The sequence below is a fragment of the Thamnophis sirtalis genome, unplaced genomic scaffold, assembly GCF_051295495.1.
Source record: "Thamnophis sirtalis isolate CommonGarterSnake01/CBP01778 unplaced genomic scaffold, rThaSir2_p1.2 scaffold_15, whole genome shotgun sequence".
Classification (NCBI taxonomy): Eukaryota; Metazoa; Chordata; class Lepidosauria; order Squamata; family Natricidae; genus Thamnophis; species Thamnophis sirtalis.
This window is the reverse complement of record NW_028261395.1, coordinates 2,074,886-2,088,584: the sequence shown is the minus strand read 5'-3', so window position 1 is coordinate 2,088,584 and position 13,699 is coordinate 2,074,886. Positions and strand designations below refer to the sequence as shown.

Sequence of the window (13,699 nt, the reverse complement as noted above, 5' to 3'; positions counted from 1 at the left end):
AAGGTCTGGAGGGTGGTGAGGGTACGAATCTCCACGGGGAGATCGTTCCATAGGGTCGGAGCTGCCACCGAGAAGGCTCTCCTCCGCGTAGTTGCCAGTCGGCATTGACCGGCAAATGACCAATTCCTCTCAGTCTATGGTCCAAATAGGCTGACTTTTTTCTTAGCTCGCGTGAGACTTATTTCCCTAGAATATTAGATTTGATAATTTGGCTAATTGGCTTCTTTCTACATTATTTAAAATTTCCTTCAAACTTGAAATTCCATTGCTGCTGCATGCGAAGGAGGCGGCGGGCATCGCAGCCTCCTCGCAGAGGCGCCGGATCGCCGGCTGGCTCAGGATCCGGCAAAACCTGCTCTTTTCTGCTGAGAGAGTGAGGTAAGCGGAGAGCGGCTTAATTAATTTCCATCGCTAAGCAGTATGATCACGTGACATCTCGCTTGCAGCTGTATTACTTAGCAATGGAAACACCCAGCACTACCCATTGTCATTGTTAATCAAGTATTACCTGTAATATTGAAAAATACTGTTGGTCAATATTGAATGAAATATTGCAACTGTTAAAAGCTTCTGTGAAGCTGTAGTTTGTTTTCTCACTATGGGAATTGTGTAAGAGTGTATATTTACTAGATGGCAAAAACAAAATCCATACTTAACTGCTAACTACACTTGGCTTGAGAGCAAAAATGAAATATATTCCCACCATTGACCAGGTTAAGTGGACTACCCCATACAGTGTTTCTGTCATTTTCTTTTTCCTTTACTTCTTTGCCATATCTTACCATCTTAATTTTCAGTTCTGAGAATGTTAAAATATTTATACATAAAAACTGACATTTCATATTTGTAATTGAACATTTGCTTGGCATTCTGTGATGATTCAGAATAGCCTCCAGAACCACCTGTAGATCTACCATAGAGAGGCTAAGAGAGTACAGAAACGTCTGTGTGTACTATACTTAAACAAATAGGAAAATAGAGTAGACCCTTATAGGAATGTTTTATCTCATACTCACTCTGTCTAGACTAGAGAGTAAAATAGAGAACATCTAAACCAAAAAGATTCGAATATAGAGGTTATGCAATTGATCAGAAAACTGAATAAGGATCCTTAGTTAGTTAATTATTTTGAATCTAAGGATTTCAACCAGAAAACCAATTGTGTCTGTAATGGTTTCATTTAGTTTATAGCTCTTATCTTACTTAAAAATTATTAGTTTTGAATTATTAGTCTTGGGTATAGCTGAAATAAAATAGAATGCATTCAGTTTTCTGCATCCGTGAGATACTTTTGAAACTCTCTATCATTACTAGTACTATTGACTGAAATTGTTTCTGTAACGTATTTCAGCTTTAATTAGAGTGAAAGGCTTAAAATCATGACACTTTTAGGTTAAATCTCTTTACATTGCAATAACATATACAATATGTATATGGTTCCATGCATATATGCACACACACACACACTTGTATATACATTGTACATATCTTGGCAGTTTTGATTTTCTGAGAAGATAGTTGTTAAGTGTAACTTAAAAATAGAAAGCCAAAAAGCAGGTGACAAAATGTCAGGCAGCTAGCCGGTCCCTGGTAGAGTGACTGAATGAACACAACAGGCACACACGCACTTCAGATGTCACAGATTTGGTTCTATTTTTGTACCTGACTTTAGCAAAGCAAGAAAAAAAGTATTTTTAAAAGGGTTTAGTGCCATAATTACAAGCTTCACTTCTATATACCAACTCATATATACAAACCATTTACTGCAATTATTTGGTTATTTGACAGTTATTTTGGCAGAATTTTAAGTGCCAAATGGGATCTTCTGGACTCTTATCTGAAGTTTAGAAAGGATTTGCTTGTTGCTTCTCCCTTGGCCAAGTAGACGATTGTCTTGGTATCTTTTACAGAAATACCAAAACTGCTAGGTTAAGTCCCGGATGCTGTTTTTGGCAGGGGCAAAACTGAGTACATTTTTTTGTAACACAGTTAGATCCTCCCGTTCAGAAGATAATATTCTTGCTTCGGATCTCTTAACTGAAGCTAAATAATAAACTTGTGGGCTATCATTGGTATTTGCAATAGGGGATAATAATTCCTGCTGAAGAGATTAGCCACTGCTATTGAGCTTGCATTTATATTATTTTGCTTAAATCATTCTGGGGAAAAGAATAGGATAACATTAAATTTTAAACAGTGTGAAATAAATCACTGCTTCCATTAATTCTTGTGAAGTGCAGGATGTTCTAAAATTGTTCTACTTAAAATATAACAAGTATCAGCTCTTATGGAGATCTTTATTGTTTCGTTCTTCCTTTTTATTTTTTAAAACACCAAGATTCTTCTCACTCAGCTTTACCTACAGTTCTTATTGTAAAGGCTATAGTTTATGGTATATTTTGTATTATAAGATGCTAAAAAAACAGTTTTACTGATTTTAAAAGCTGATTATTTCTCATCGTACTGTACTTGTGTATAATTCACAACATACATTTCATTTTTTACATGGAGGAAGTAGTACCTTTTGCCATGTGGTAAAAAAGTGAAGAATCTTCTTCAGCACTTCATACATTTAAAGGAAGAGTTTGGGTTTGGGGGAAGAGGAGCCTTCATGAATTGAGTATGCGCACCTTGTTGAAGCCCTATTATGAATTAGAGGCTTCCCACCCTTGTTTAAAAGAAGGTGCTTAAAGATTTTGGAAGTTTCTAGGGCTTCATATAGATTACCGTGTTTATATCCTTATAACAATGTGCAAGGTACTTGACTATTCACATTCTTGCAATATAGATGGAGAGATAGGACTCAAATTAAATAACGGAATAAAGGTGCTTTCAAGATATACGTCAGATCAGAGACTCAATGTTTGATATTTCCATTGTCTTTACCACAAGACAGTCTTGAATGAATTAAAGAGGCTTGTAGTAGGTTCCGGAAGCAGATTTCATAGACTCACGAGTTAATGAGAATCCAAACTACAGTACACATATAAAATAGGCTTTCGCTTTTCTTGAAGAAGCATAAGCAAGTTATTTCTACTAACACTCCCAGTAATCAGTTAAAGAAACACCAAAGAGCTAGTAGATTGTTTTGACAACAAGAAGCTGCTAGTATGTCTTCCCAGATTTCCCTATTGAGTCAGTGGGATGGATATGAGCGAATAACGTTTTTATTTTTCCTCCAAGATACAATATTTAACGTTAGGTACTGTTTCTTGTTAGAGTTAATTAATTGAAAAGTGCATTTTCTGTTAATCTAAAAACCAAATTACAAGAATTAGAAATGAGCAGAACTATTTCCATTATAAAGAAACCAATGAAAAGAGATTAACGTGTTTAGGTTCATTTTTTTTCTCAGATGATTTGTTATCTTTTACCTTTAAAATGAACATAGCATATAGTAGTCATTATTATATATCTTTTATTGAAGAAGAGATGGAACACATTTTGAGATGATTAACACTATTCATATCTGTTTGATTAAGAAACTCTAAGTTTTTTTAAAAAATGAACTCTAGTATTAAATTTTTGTTTAACTTTTTTAGGTCGTATGGGTATAAATTTTCATCATCCGGGAACAGATAATATTATGACGCTCAATAGTAAGTTTATATCTTACTTTACTGCATTTTGCACAACTTGTATATTCAATATGCTTTTGCATTTATGTGTCCATTTTGATTACAAAAAAGGGAGTTGAAATAGATAATATAAAAGGCTCTGGACATCATTCAAAAGTCTATCATATTATTCCAAACTAAAGGGATTCCTCTTTGAAGAAAGTTGATTGCAATACAGGTACTGTATTTTTAGGAGTATAAGATGCACCGGAGTATAAGACGCACGAAGGTTTTGAAGAGGCAAATTTTAAAAAAAGTAGGTAGGGAGAGAGAGGGAGAGAGAGAGAGAGGAAGAGAGAGAAATACAGTAGGTATGTAGGGAGAGAGAGAGTAGTTAGGTAGATAAAGGGATAGAGGGAGAGAAAAAAAAGAGATAGAAAAATACAGTAGGGAGGGAGGGAGAGAGTAGTTAGGTAGGTAGATAAAGGGATAGAGAGAGAGAAATAGAGAGAGAAATACAGTAGGTAGGGAGAGTGTGTGTGTGTGAGAGAGAGGGAGGGAGAGAGAGAGAAATACAGTAGGTAGGGAGGGAGAGAAGGTAGGTAGGTAGGTATATGTTTCAGGTGTATTTATCCATGTGCTGGAGAAGGAAATCCTGACAACCGGCAGACCTAAAACTTTGTTTCTGCTGGCACAGCACGTGATCAATGTAATTCTCATCAATCAGTTAAAGAGCGGGAGAGGTAGAGAGAGGGAGGGAGAGAGAGAGAAATACAGTAGGTAGGTAGGGACCATTTGCAAAAACGGGCCCATTTTTTTTTAAAAAAAGGCATGAATAGCCTTGGGCATGCAGAGTGTTCCTGGGGGGAGGGCCAAAAACGAGCAAAAAACGGCCCTTTTTTGGCGAAAATGGGCCCTTTTTGTCAAAACAATTGCATGCATAGCCTTATGGAGGCTTATAGAGTGCTGCTGGGGGCTGGGGGGGGGGAAACAGCCCATCTTTTGCTCATTTCTGCCCCCTCCAGGCCCCAGGAGCTCTCTGAAAGCCTCCATGAGGCTATGCATGGCCACTTTGGTGAAGGGGCGGGGCGTCAGGAGGCAAAAAAACGCTGTATTCGATGTATAAGACGCACCCAGATTTTCAGCCTCTTTTTTGAAGAAAAAAGGTGTGTCTTATACTCCAAAAAATATGGTAGTTCTTGATTTACAACACTTTGTTTAGTGACTGTTACAATGGCACTGAAAAACGTGATTTATGACTGCTTTTAACATTTAGGCTTATTTAGGATTATTGTGACATCCCCATGGTCACATGATCAAAATTCAAACACTTGGCAAATGACTGATATTTAGCACTGTTGCAGGGTTCCGGGGTTATGTGATCCTCTTTTGCAACCTTCAGACAAGCAAAGTCAATGGGGAAGCCAGATTCACTTAACAACTATATTACTAATTTAGCAACTACAGTGCTTAACAACTGCAGCAAGAAAGGTCATAAAATGAGGCAAAACTAATTTAAAAAATGTTTCACTTAGCAGCAGTAATGTTGGGCTCAATTGTAGTTGCAAGTCGAGGAGTATCTGTATTGTGATTGTAAAAATCTGTACAGTATATTGGAGCAAACTATGTATGGTAAAGACCTTTCAGATTTTTTGAGCCTCTTAGGAGTTACAGACCCAAGTGATCCGACCATTACTGAGACTACTAATTTTTACTTTCCATATCCTCTCTAATTCCTCATGTTGCTCTCACTTTGGCACTATTACCTCTATCACCATCCATCACGGCTACTTTCTGATTCCTGTCTCTTACTCCGATGTCTGGTTGATTGGCCAGTACCTCCCTGTCCATCTGGATCTGGAAATTGGGATTTAGAAATCAGGATCATAGCCCTACTGTTCTCCATGAGCTTCTGTGGAATCCCTGTTCTAAATTAATCCATACACAGTGCAGATGCCAACTGGTTGTGCCATTCAGTGAAAATACCCTACCACTTATTGATAGGGTTGTTGGACAGTCCCTGAGGTCTCTCCGGATAGTCTGCACCTTGGATCCTGTCCATTGAGGTATATACTCCTCCTTCTATGGATCTGGTACTTACTGCCTATTCTTGTGCTGCTATCCAACCCTCTCCAGCCCCTTATAGGATTTCCCACTGCACCCACCTGCACTATCTGTCAATGGTAAAGTCCCATTCAGTCAGTGGTGGGTTCCTATCAGTTTGGCTGAACTGGTAGCGGTTTGGCGGCCTGGGTTGCTGGAACCGGCAGCGACCCAGGCCTGCCATGCCCCCAAAGCGGTTCGTCGGGCAGCACCATAAGCATCGCCATCTTGGTTTTTTCTTCTGCATATGCGCAGAACAATTTTTATTGTACTGCACATGTGCGCGCAGCGCACCCATGAGCGAACTGGCAGTAGTGCCTGCCGGAACCCACCCCTGCATTCAGTGTCTTGCCTATGGCTGTTCATCAACATGGCTGCTGTTACCCAGGCATTCAGAGTTGAATGTTTGATTGATTTTCTTTCTTTGGCAGGCAATATCTGCTTATTTTATTACTAGTAATAAAATTGTGTACTAAGTGTGGGGAGCAATTACAATTATTTTGTTGAATACGTTTTAAAAAAATTCAAGGATAATGTGATTTTATTTTTTTAAAACTCAGCATCGATTTTCTTATCTATTTGCATAAACAGTCTAATTCGTTCTGAAGAAGAGTAGCAATATGATTAAAGTCAGATGGAGTTATGCACAAACAACCTAAATAGATTATGTTGTTGTTGTTGATACGATTACCTGTCAGATCTGTCTCCCAAGAGTTTATGAATCTCTACAAATTTCTGATTGTTGGCAGTTTTATTTTTTATTCCATAAACATTCATGTTATAATTAATAATGCATGGGAACTGTATTGCATTGCAAATGTGAACTTAATGAATTATTGGAAATCCCATTATTATGCGCCTTGACATTAATACACAGCTAGTGAATATGGATGTATTCATGTTAGTTAGCACAGTGGAAATGTTGATCATAATCAACTGTTGAGTTAAATTGGATTAGTATAGGATATACGTTGCTCTTATTTGATTATTAATGAAAGATGCAATTATATTTTCTCTTCCGACAGTGCATTAAATGCATTTATGTGTTCTTTATATGATTCTGCTAGCCACTTAGGAAGCAATGTCCAATCAATATAATCTCATAATTATGCTATTTGCTTTTGCACTTTATTCTAGATTATATTCCTGTAAACTAACTCTAGTAACTGATAGTCTTTTAAAATATAATGTCGTCCAAACCTCTGGGAAATAATTAGGATCCAGCAAGATACCATTTCTTGGTATCATCTCTCCCAGTATTTAAAAAAAACAACCACTAACAGCTATCTCTTTAGCATTGGACAGTGCTTTACTGCTCTGAATTAGATAGACAGAGAAGACCTGTCCTATGGTTGATTAATTTTCTTATTTGAGGAGTGGTCAGTTTACAACATTGATATTCAGAAAAAGGAGGAGATAATTGGGTCAAACGATCATGTTTGCATTTATCATGTGGGTAATAGCTTAAGAAAAATTATAGGTATTTTAGATATACAAATAGATATGGATGAAAAATTATTTACTTACAGAAAAGAAAACAACTTAGCTGTTTTGAAGCAGTGATAATTAAACAAATATGTTTAAATACAGAGAACATATTTTGAGAAGTTAAACACTATTAAGAACATTATTACGTGTGCAACACGTTGCATTTAATTCTACGAAGTACTTCAGAGCTCATGGGTATGAGTATAGCATTTACCATGAACCCTTTAAAATAGCTATATTTTTTCCTTTGATTTGATGGTAGTTTTGTAATGTAGCCATAACACCTTTAAATATTAGCAGGTAGGTATAGGCCAGTGTTGGCGAACCTTTTCGGCACCAAGTGCTGAAACGGGAGCGCGTGCGCACTCACATGCGCCTACATGCCGGAAACTGGAAGAGCAGCCATCTGCATGCGCACACTGGGAAGATGATCCTCTGCTTTCTGGCGCACGCATGCGTGTCAGCCACCTGGTCTTCCTGTTTCTGGCGCACATGCGTGTGCGAAGACCAGCTGGCTGAGGGGGCGTAGGCAGTTCTCGCGCTGCCACTTCCAGCTGAGATGCTGGAGAAGGAGGAGGAGCTACCATTGAGGAGGAGAGCTGCCCCAGGATGGCGGAGGAGAGCGCAGCTCCTCATGCATGGAGACGTCACTGACAGCCCAGCATTATTGGAAGGGGGCAGGCTATGGCGGCCAACTGATCACTCCTACCCTTCGCCCTGCGGCTGCCTCTGCTGCTACTGCTCTTCTGGCACGCCTGAGTTGGCCAGTCACTCTGGACCGCAGATGCACATCAGTGCTGCAAACTGGTGGGCTGGAGCCGCGCAAGAAGCCTGCTGGGGGGGAGAGAGGGAAGCCCCACCCCGCCCCTCCTGTCCGACAGCTCTGCTCCCCTAGGAAGTGACAGCCGGGTTCCCCTCTCCGTGTCTTTGGGCACATGAGCCATCAGCCATTGCTCTTCAGGCTACTGCTAGATCAGCAGTTCAGCAGTTCAAATCTCACCGGCTCAGGGTTGACTCAGCCTTCCATCCTTCCGAGGTGGGTAAAATGAGGACCCAGATTGTTGGGGGCAATATGCTGACTCTCTGTAAACCGCTTAGAGAGGCCTGAAAGCCCTATGAAGCGGTATATAAGTCTACTGCTATTGCTATTGCTATATTCATGGTTCTAGCACGCCGGCCAGCTGGTCTTCAGCTGCTCTTCTGGTTTCCGGTGCTCCTGCACATGTGAAGACCAGCTGGCCAGTGTGCTGGAACCTGGAAGAGCAATGGTCGAAGACTCGCATGCTACTTCCAGCACGTGTGCCACAGGTTTGCCATCATGGGTATAGACATTAAAACAAGACTGATTACCATGGCGTCTTATCTATTGAAAATCATTCCCAAAATTAAAGTAATTCAGACTGGATTAAATATCTACGTTTGTTTCTTGATACCATTTCTTATCACTTGTTGTCTAGTTAAATATAATATATTCAGTCTCCGCAATTAGTCTATCTTCCCAACAGTCCAAATAAAAAAAGGTTTGCAATTAAGAGTAATAAATCCAGACTGCCCCAGACTTCCGCGGTCCTTCTTAGAAAAAGAATTTATCAGTTCTCCATGTCATGATTCTGCTCTTGTAAACAAATGCAGACTTGAAGTTCAGAGAGATGTATGGACTCAGTTAGTTCTCCAAATATTTTCCATGAACATTATTACCATCTCATAAAGCTGTCATAAAAGCTTTCAACTAAAAACTGTATGTTGCCAGAAGGTCTTTTCTCAGATTTCAGCCATTGTTTGTCTGTAATCGCAAACATTATTGCTTTGTGAAGCTTAACCAGAGAACAAAGAAGCTGAAGCAGAATGTTGGATATTTCAACCCAAAATTAAAAGAAAAATTAAATAGAAATAAATTCCAAGTACTTTGCGAAGTAAAAAGCTATAAAAGCCCTTTGGTGAGAGTCCAAAATTAATGTAAATCAAATGAAAGCACTTCACCACCAATAAGTACACCATGTTTCCATACAGAAAGCAAAATTTATTTAGAACAGCATAAATCAAAGGGAAAAAGAAACAAGAGAAGAGTTAAAAGTCCAGCACCAGGGGGGTTGAAGTAAATCAGCGTTCAGCTGGCAGCTCTACTTTTAAAGATATAAAGCAAAGTAAACCCATTGCGTAAACAAACCCGAAATGCGACAGGAAGAGGGATGCCCACAACTTTCCAATCGCTCCCAGAGGGAACTGGAATCTTCAAGACCCCCCTTCCCAAATGGGTTCATGGCCATCCCAAAGCCATCTTGGCTTCCTAATTTCTCCCATTCAAGTCCAGGGAGCAGCAGTGCCAGAGAGTCCGCTTAGGCAGCAAAATCGGCGGATCCTCAGCAAGGGAGAAAAATCTCCTTCCTGTTCAGCAGCCATCTTGGGGAGGAGTCTCAACATGTGAAAAGTCGTTTTGTACCGTTTAACGTGTTTCCTCACATGCTGAATTTTACATGGGCATGAACCTCTTCAATGCAGTTCTTGAAAATCCATGTAGAGTCTTTCATGTCATCTCCACACAAAGAATTCACAGATGCTACATTGAATTTGCTTTATTAGGTTTTCTCCTTTTGTATGCTAATTACACTTATTAATTCTGGATTGATTAGTTACTTAAATAAAGCTGAAATACGGGTAGTTCTCGAGTTACAATAGTTCACTTGGTGACCTTTCAAGTTACAACAGCACTGAAAAAAGTAACTTATGACCATTTCTCACCCTTATAAACATTGCAGCAATCCCATGGCTATGGTGATTTACATTCAAATGCTTACAACTGATTCATATTTATGACTGTTGCAGTGTCCCAGGGTCATGTGATCCACTTTTGCAACCTTCCAACAAGCAAAGTCAATGCAGAAACCAGATTCACTTAACAACCCTGATACTAATTTAACAACTGCTGTGATTCACTTAATATGGCAAGAAAAGTCGTAAAACGGGGCAAAACTCTCTTAACAAATTTCTCACTCAGTAAAATAAATTTTGGATTCAATTGTGGTCGTAAGTTGAGGACTACCTATATTAGGCATAGACTAAAATCAATTATGTATTTTGCCATAATGCAACTTAAATATCAAATATTTTCACCCATCCTAATACATAGTAGAAGGAAAGGAGTGGAGTATTTCCCTAGTATAGAGATACGGTAAATGAATGGTTAGTTTTTAATTAGCATTTTCCTTATTTGTGTTTCAGTATTTGGTGTTGGTATTTAGTTGCCTGTTCTACAGCAGCTTTTAAAAGTGTTATTTATGTCTTTGTATCTAATCCTTCTGCATTAATTTCTGTGAATTTGGCTCCATTTTTCCTGGCGCTGTTTTGTTGCAGTATTTAAATTAACACTGACAGAAATACATATGTAATTTATTTTTCTATTTCTTTGAAAGTGGAAGATTTGCTTTATGACTCTTCCTTCTCAAGAGTTAATATAATTTCAAAGCTGCCTACGTTATTTTTCAGTCTAGCATTATTTTTTATTTTATAAACTATACATGGAACAATAGATTCATTTAGCATTATATACTTTTTTCTAGAATTCAGTGATATTTATATGTTTGTTTTGAATTTGAAATGCATTTTACAGTACTAATCTACATGAAATTAGCAGTTTGAAACCATTAGAAAGCTCTAAATAGTAATGCCACAATGAACAGTTTATAGAAAAAAACTGAAATGATTTTGCCGGCAAATAGAGGAAGATCAAAATATTACCAATTGCTATAAAGGTTTAAATGTCCACTATGTTTAGCTTTCTAGAAAGAATGATTTATTTGGTTGAGTTTCACAATGACCTGTACCTAAAATCTTTTTTGATTCAGAAACTGAATGCATATTTCTTACCCAGCCTCTACTAGCTCATTCAATGGAAGAAGTAGCAGAACATACAAAAAAGGCAAAGAATTATTCTTCATTTCAGAAAAGGGAAATATTACCATTTACTGTTATAGTGAGATAAGAACTGAAGTATAGATGTGCTTTAATAGCAGAGGTGGGTTGCTAATTTTTTTTACTACCAGTTCGGGTGTAACGCCACGCGCACTTGCGAGCAATGCTTCTGCGCATGCGCAGAAGCCTACAGGCAGGTGGACAGAGCCTCCCGCCAACTGCTACTGCCAGTTCATCTGATCCAGGCCAAATTGGCAGCAACCCACCTCTGTTTAATAGTTACAGTTATATTTGAGTAACCTGTATTTTCTTTAATATAATGGTTCAATTTTTATATTCTCAGATTATATTCCATTTGCCAGTACACAAAATTGCTTTGAGTGTTTGATAAAATTGGAATTTCAGACTGAAGTTGTATAACTAAGATTGTAAGAATATTAGTTTTGATAGTGAATGCTATATATTTCACCTACTGCATTTTCAGTTTTACATTTAGCCATTTAGATTAATATGACTTGATCTAAAGAATGCTATATAAATTGATTTATTAAACAAAATGGTTTTTTTAAATGATTTCAATTAAATAATTGCTTGAGATTTTGTTTTTTTTATAAAGAATAGTTACTCTCATCTAGGTGAGGAATTATTTTGTTCAAAGTTTAGATTTGCAGAAAATTATCAATATAATAATTCCTATTATGCCAATACCTATTGTATTTTTTTTATTTACATGCAGCCAGGAGCTATGGGCGGAGACGAGGTAAATTTTTCTTTTGAATGCTTCATCAGATATGGTCATGAGAACAACAAATTACAGAATAAATAGCTGTATATTTTTGTCAAAGAACAAGAATTGCTTTTCTCATCCCATAACAATGATACCGGTCTTTATCCTGCTCAGTAGCTTTGCAATCACATGAACATAATGAAATGAGAGTATTGAAAGAGAACTCCACTGCTATTAAAAGCTAAAACTGGTAGGTGTAGAAAGGCTTTATCTGCTTAAAGAAAAGAAAATGCAATATTAATATATTCCAGTAGTAAGCATGCAGTTGTTCTTTATTTGTAAAACCTGATAAAATATGGATAAGCTTTATGCTCCCTGTGTTTAAATAAAATAAAATAAAAATGTGTTTAAATAGACTATCCCAGGAATCTGAAATAAATGCTTACAAGAAATATCCTGACATATGCTTGGGCAAGCTTAAAGTCAAACAGCAGATTATTTTATTAGCAGTCTTCAACCTCACTAAGAGATATGAAATAGATCAACGTGGTTTCAGAGGATGGAGCATATTGCCTATTTTCATTTATCAATTTTTTAAAAAATCTATTCAATGTAGATGATAAAAATAACAACCCATATTAATATGAAATCATAGATTTTGCTCAAAAGGCAAATGCCGCTAGCAAAACTCCTGATCCCTGTCATGACTGGAGTGGGGAAAATATCTTTTTTGTCACTACAATTCCAATTTACTGTATTTTTTCGGAGTATAAGACGCACCGAGATTTTGAAGAGGGAAATTGAAATTGGGAAAAAAAGGTTTTGCACTCTGCAGACCTCCCCAAAACGGCCCATTTTTTGTCAAAAAAGGGCATGCATAGTCTTTAGGAGGCTTATAGAGTGCTCCTTGGGGCTTCGGGGGGGGGGGGAATGAGCAGAAAACTGCCCCTTTTTAACTCCTTTTTGCCCTCCCCAGCCCCCAGGAGCACTCTGGAAGTCTCCTAAAGGCTATGCACAACCATTTTTGCAAAGGGGGCAGGGTTTTGGGAGGCCAAAAATGCTGTATTTAGTGTATAAGTCGCACCCAGATTATCACCCTCTTTTTTGAGGGAAAAAGGTGTGTTTTATACTCTGAAAAATACGGTATATTAAAATGTATTAAAATATATTATCTCAACACAAATACATGTGAATGAGGGATATTTTAAAAATCTTGTTTTATTTTAAATTAAAACTCAGATCTAGGGCTTATAATATTTGGATCTAAAGATATTTTGAGACACTTAAATCCAGCTTACGTTTTCTTTTTAACAAACCTGGAACCGAGGTTGAATTAAAATTTTAAATTACAAAGCAAAAATTTCTAGTAGAAGTGTAATTTCAGAACTATTCTTTAAAATATAGTTTCTTCATATTATGCACGGCCCAATGTATGCATTCTGCAACTATGCAGGAAAAAGTTTATAATTTTAAAATTGGATAATAAATAGTGTTGATCAAACTCTTAATTCCATATCTCACATTATTACCAGTTTTACCTTTCTGCTCCATTGTTTTTTATGACTGCAGGCTACAGCACCATTAAAGTTTACCTTTTTTTTTAATCAGGTGAAAGGAAATGGGGTGGGTGGGTCTTCCCTTAATTTTCCCCTCGCCCATCTCCCACTTAGCAATCCTTTGCATTCAGTTGGCAATCTGTCAGTATAATGTTTATGGTATATTAGTTCCACTATAGCATGAGTTTTGTAGTTTTGTAGTTTTATTAGAATTTGTAGGCCGCCCTTTTCCCTGAGGGGACTCAGGGCGGCTCACATAAAACTGGGAAGGGGGGGAATACAAACATCAAGATAGAGACATATCATAAAATGGTAGGCAACATACATTCATCATTCGGGAGGGGTAACTATCCTTATCC

At 37.6% G+C, this 13,699-nt stretch overlaps 1 protein-coding gene across 8 annotated transcripts in view; it reads left to right on the top strand.

The window, feature by feature from the left end:
* CPEB3 (cytoplasmic polyadenylation element binding protein 3) overlaps nucleotides 1–13,699 on the top strand; it is an 82,139-nt gene that overhangs the window by 42,600 nt on the left and 25,840 nt on the right. For 6 of the 8 annotated variants that reach the window (XM_087702291.1, XM_087702290.1, XM_087702292.1 and 3 more), the window contains 2 exons: nucleotides 3,543–3,599; nucleotides 11,794–11,817. In XM_087702291.1, the coding sequence (XP_087558417.1) occupies nucleotides 3,543–3,599; nucleotides 11,794–11,817 (81 nt within the window). The remainder of the gene's footprint in view (nucleotides 1–3,542; nucleotides 3,600–11,793; nucleotides 11,818–13,699) is intronic. The other 2 variants (XM_087702295.1, XM_087702293.1) reach the window with 1 other exon arrangement.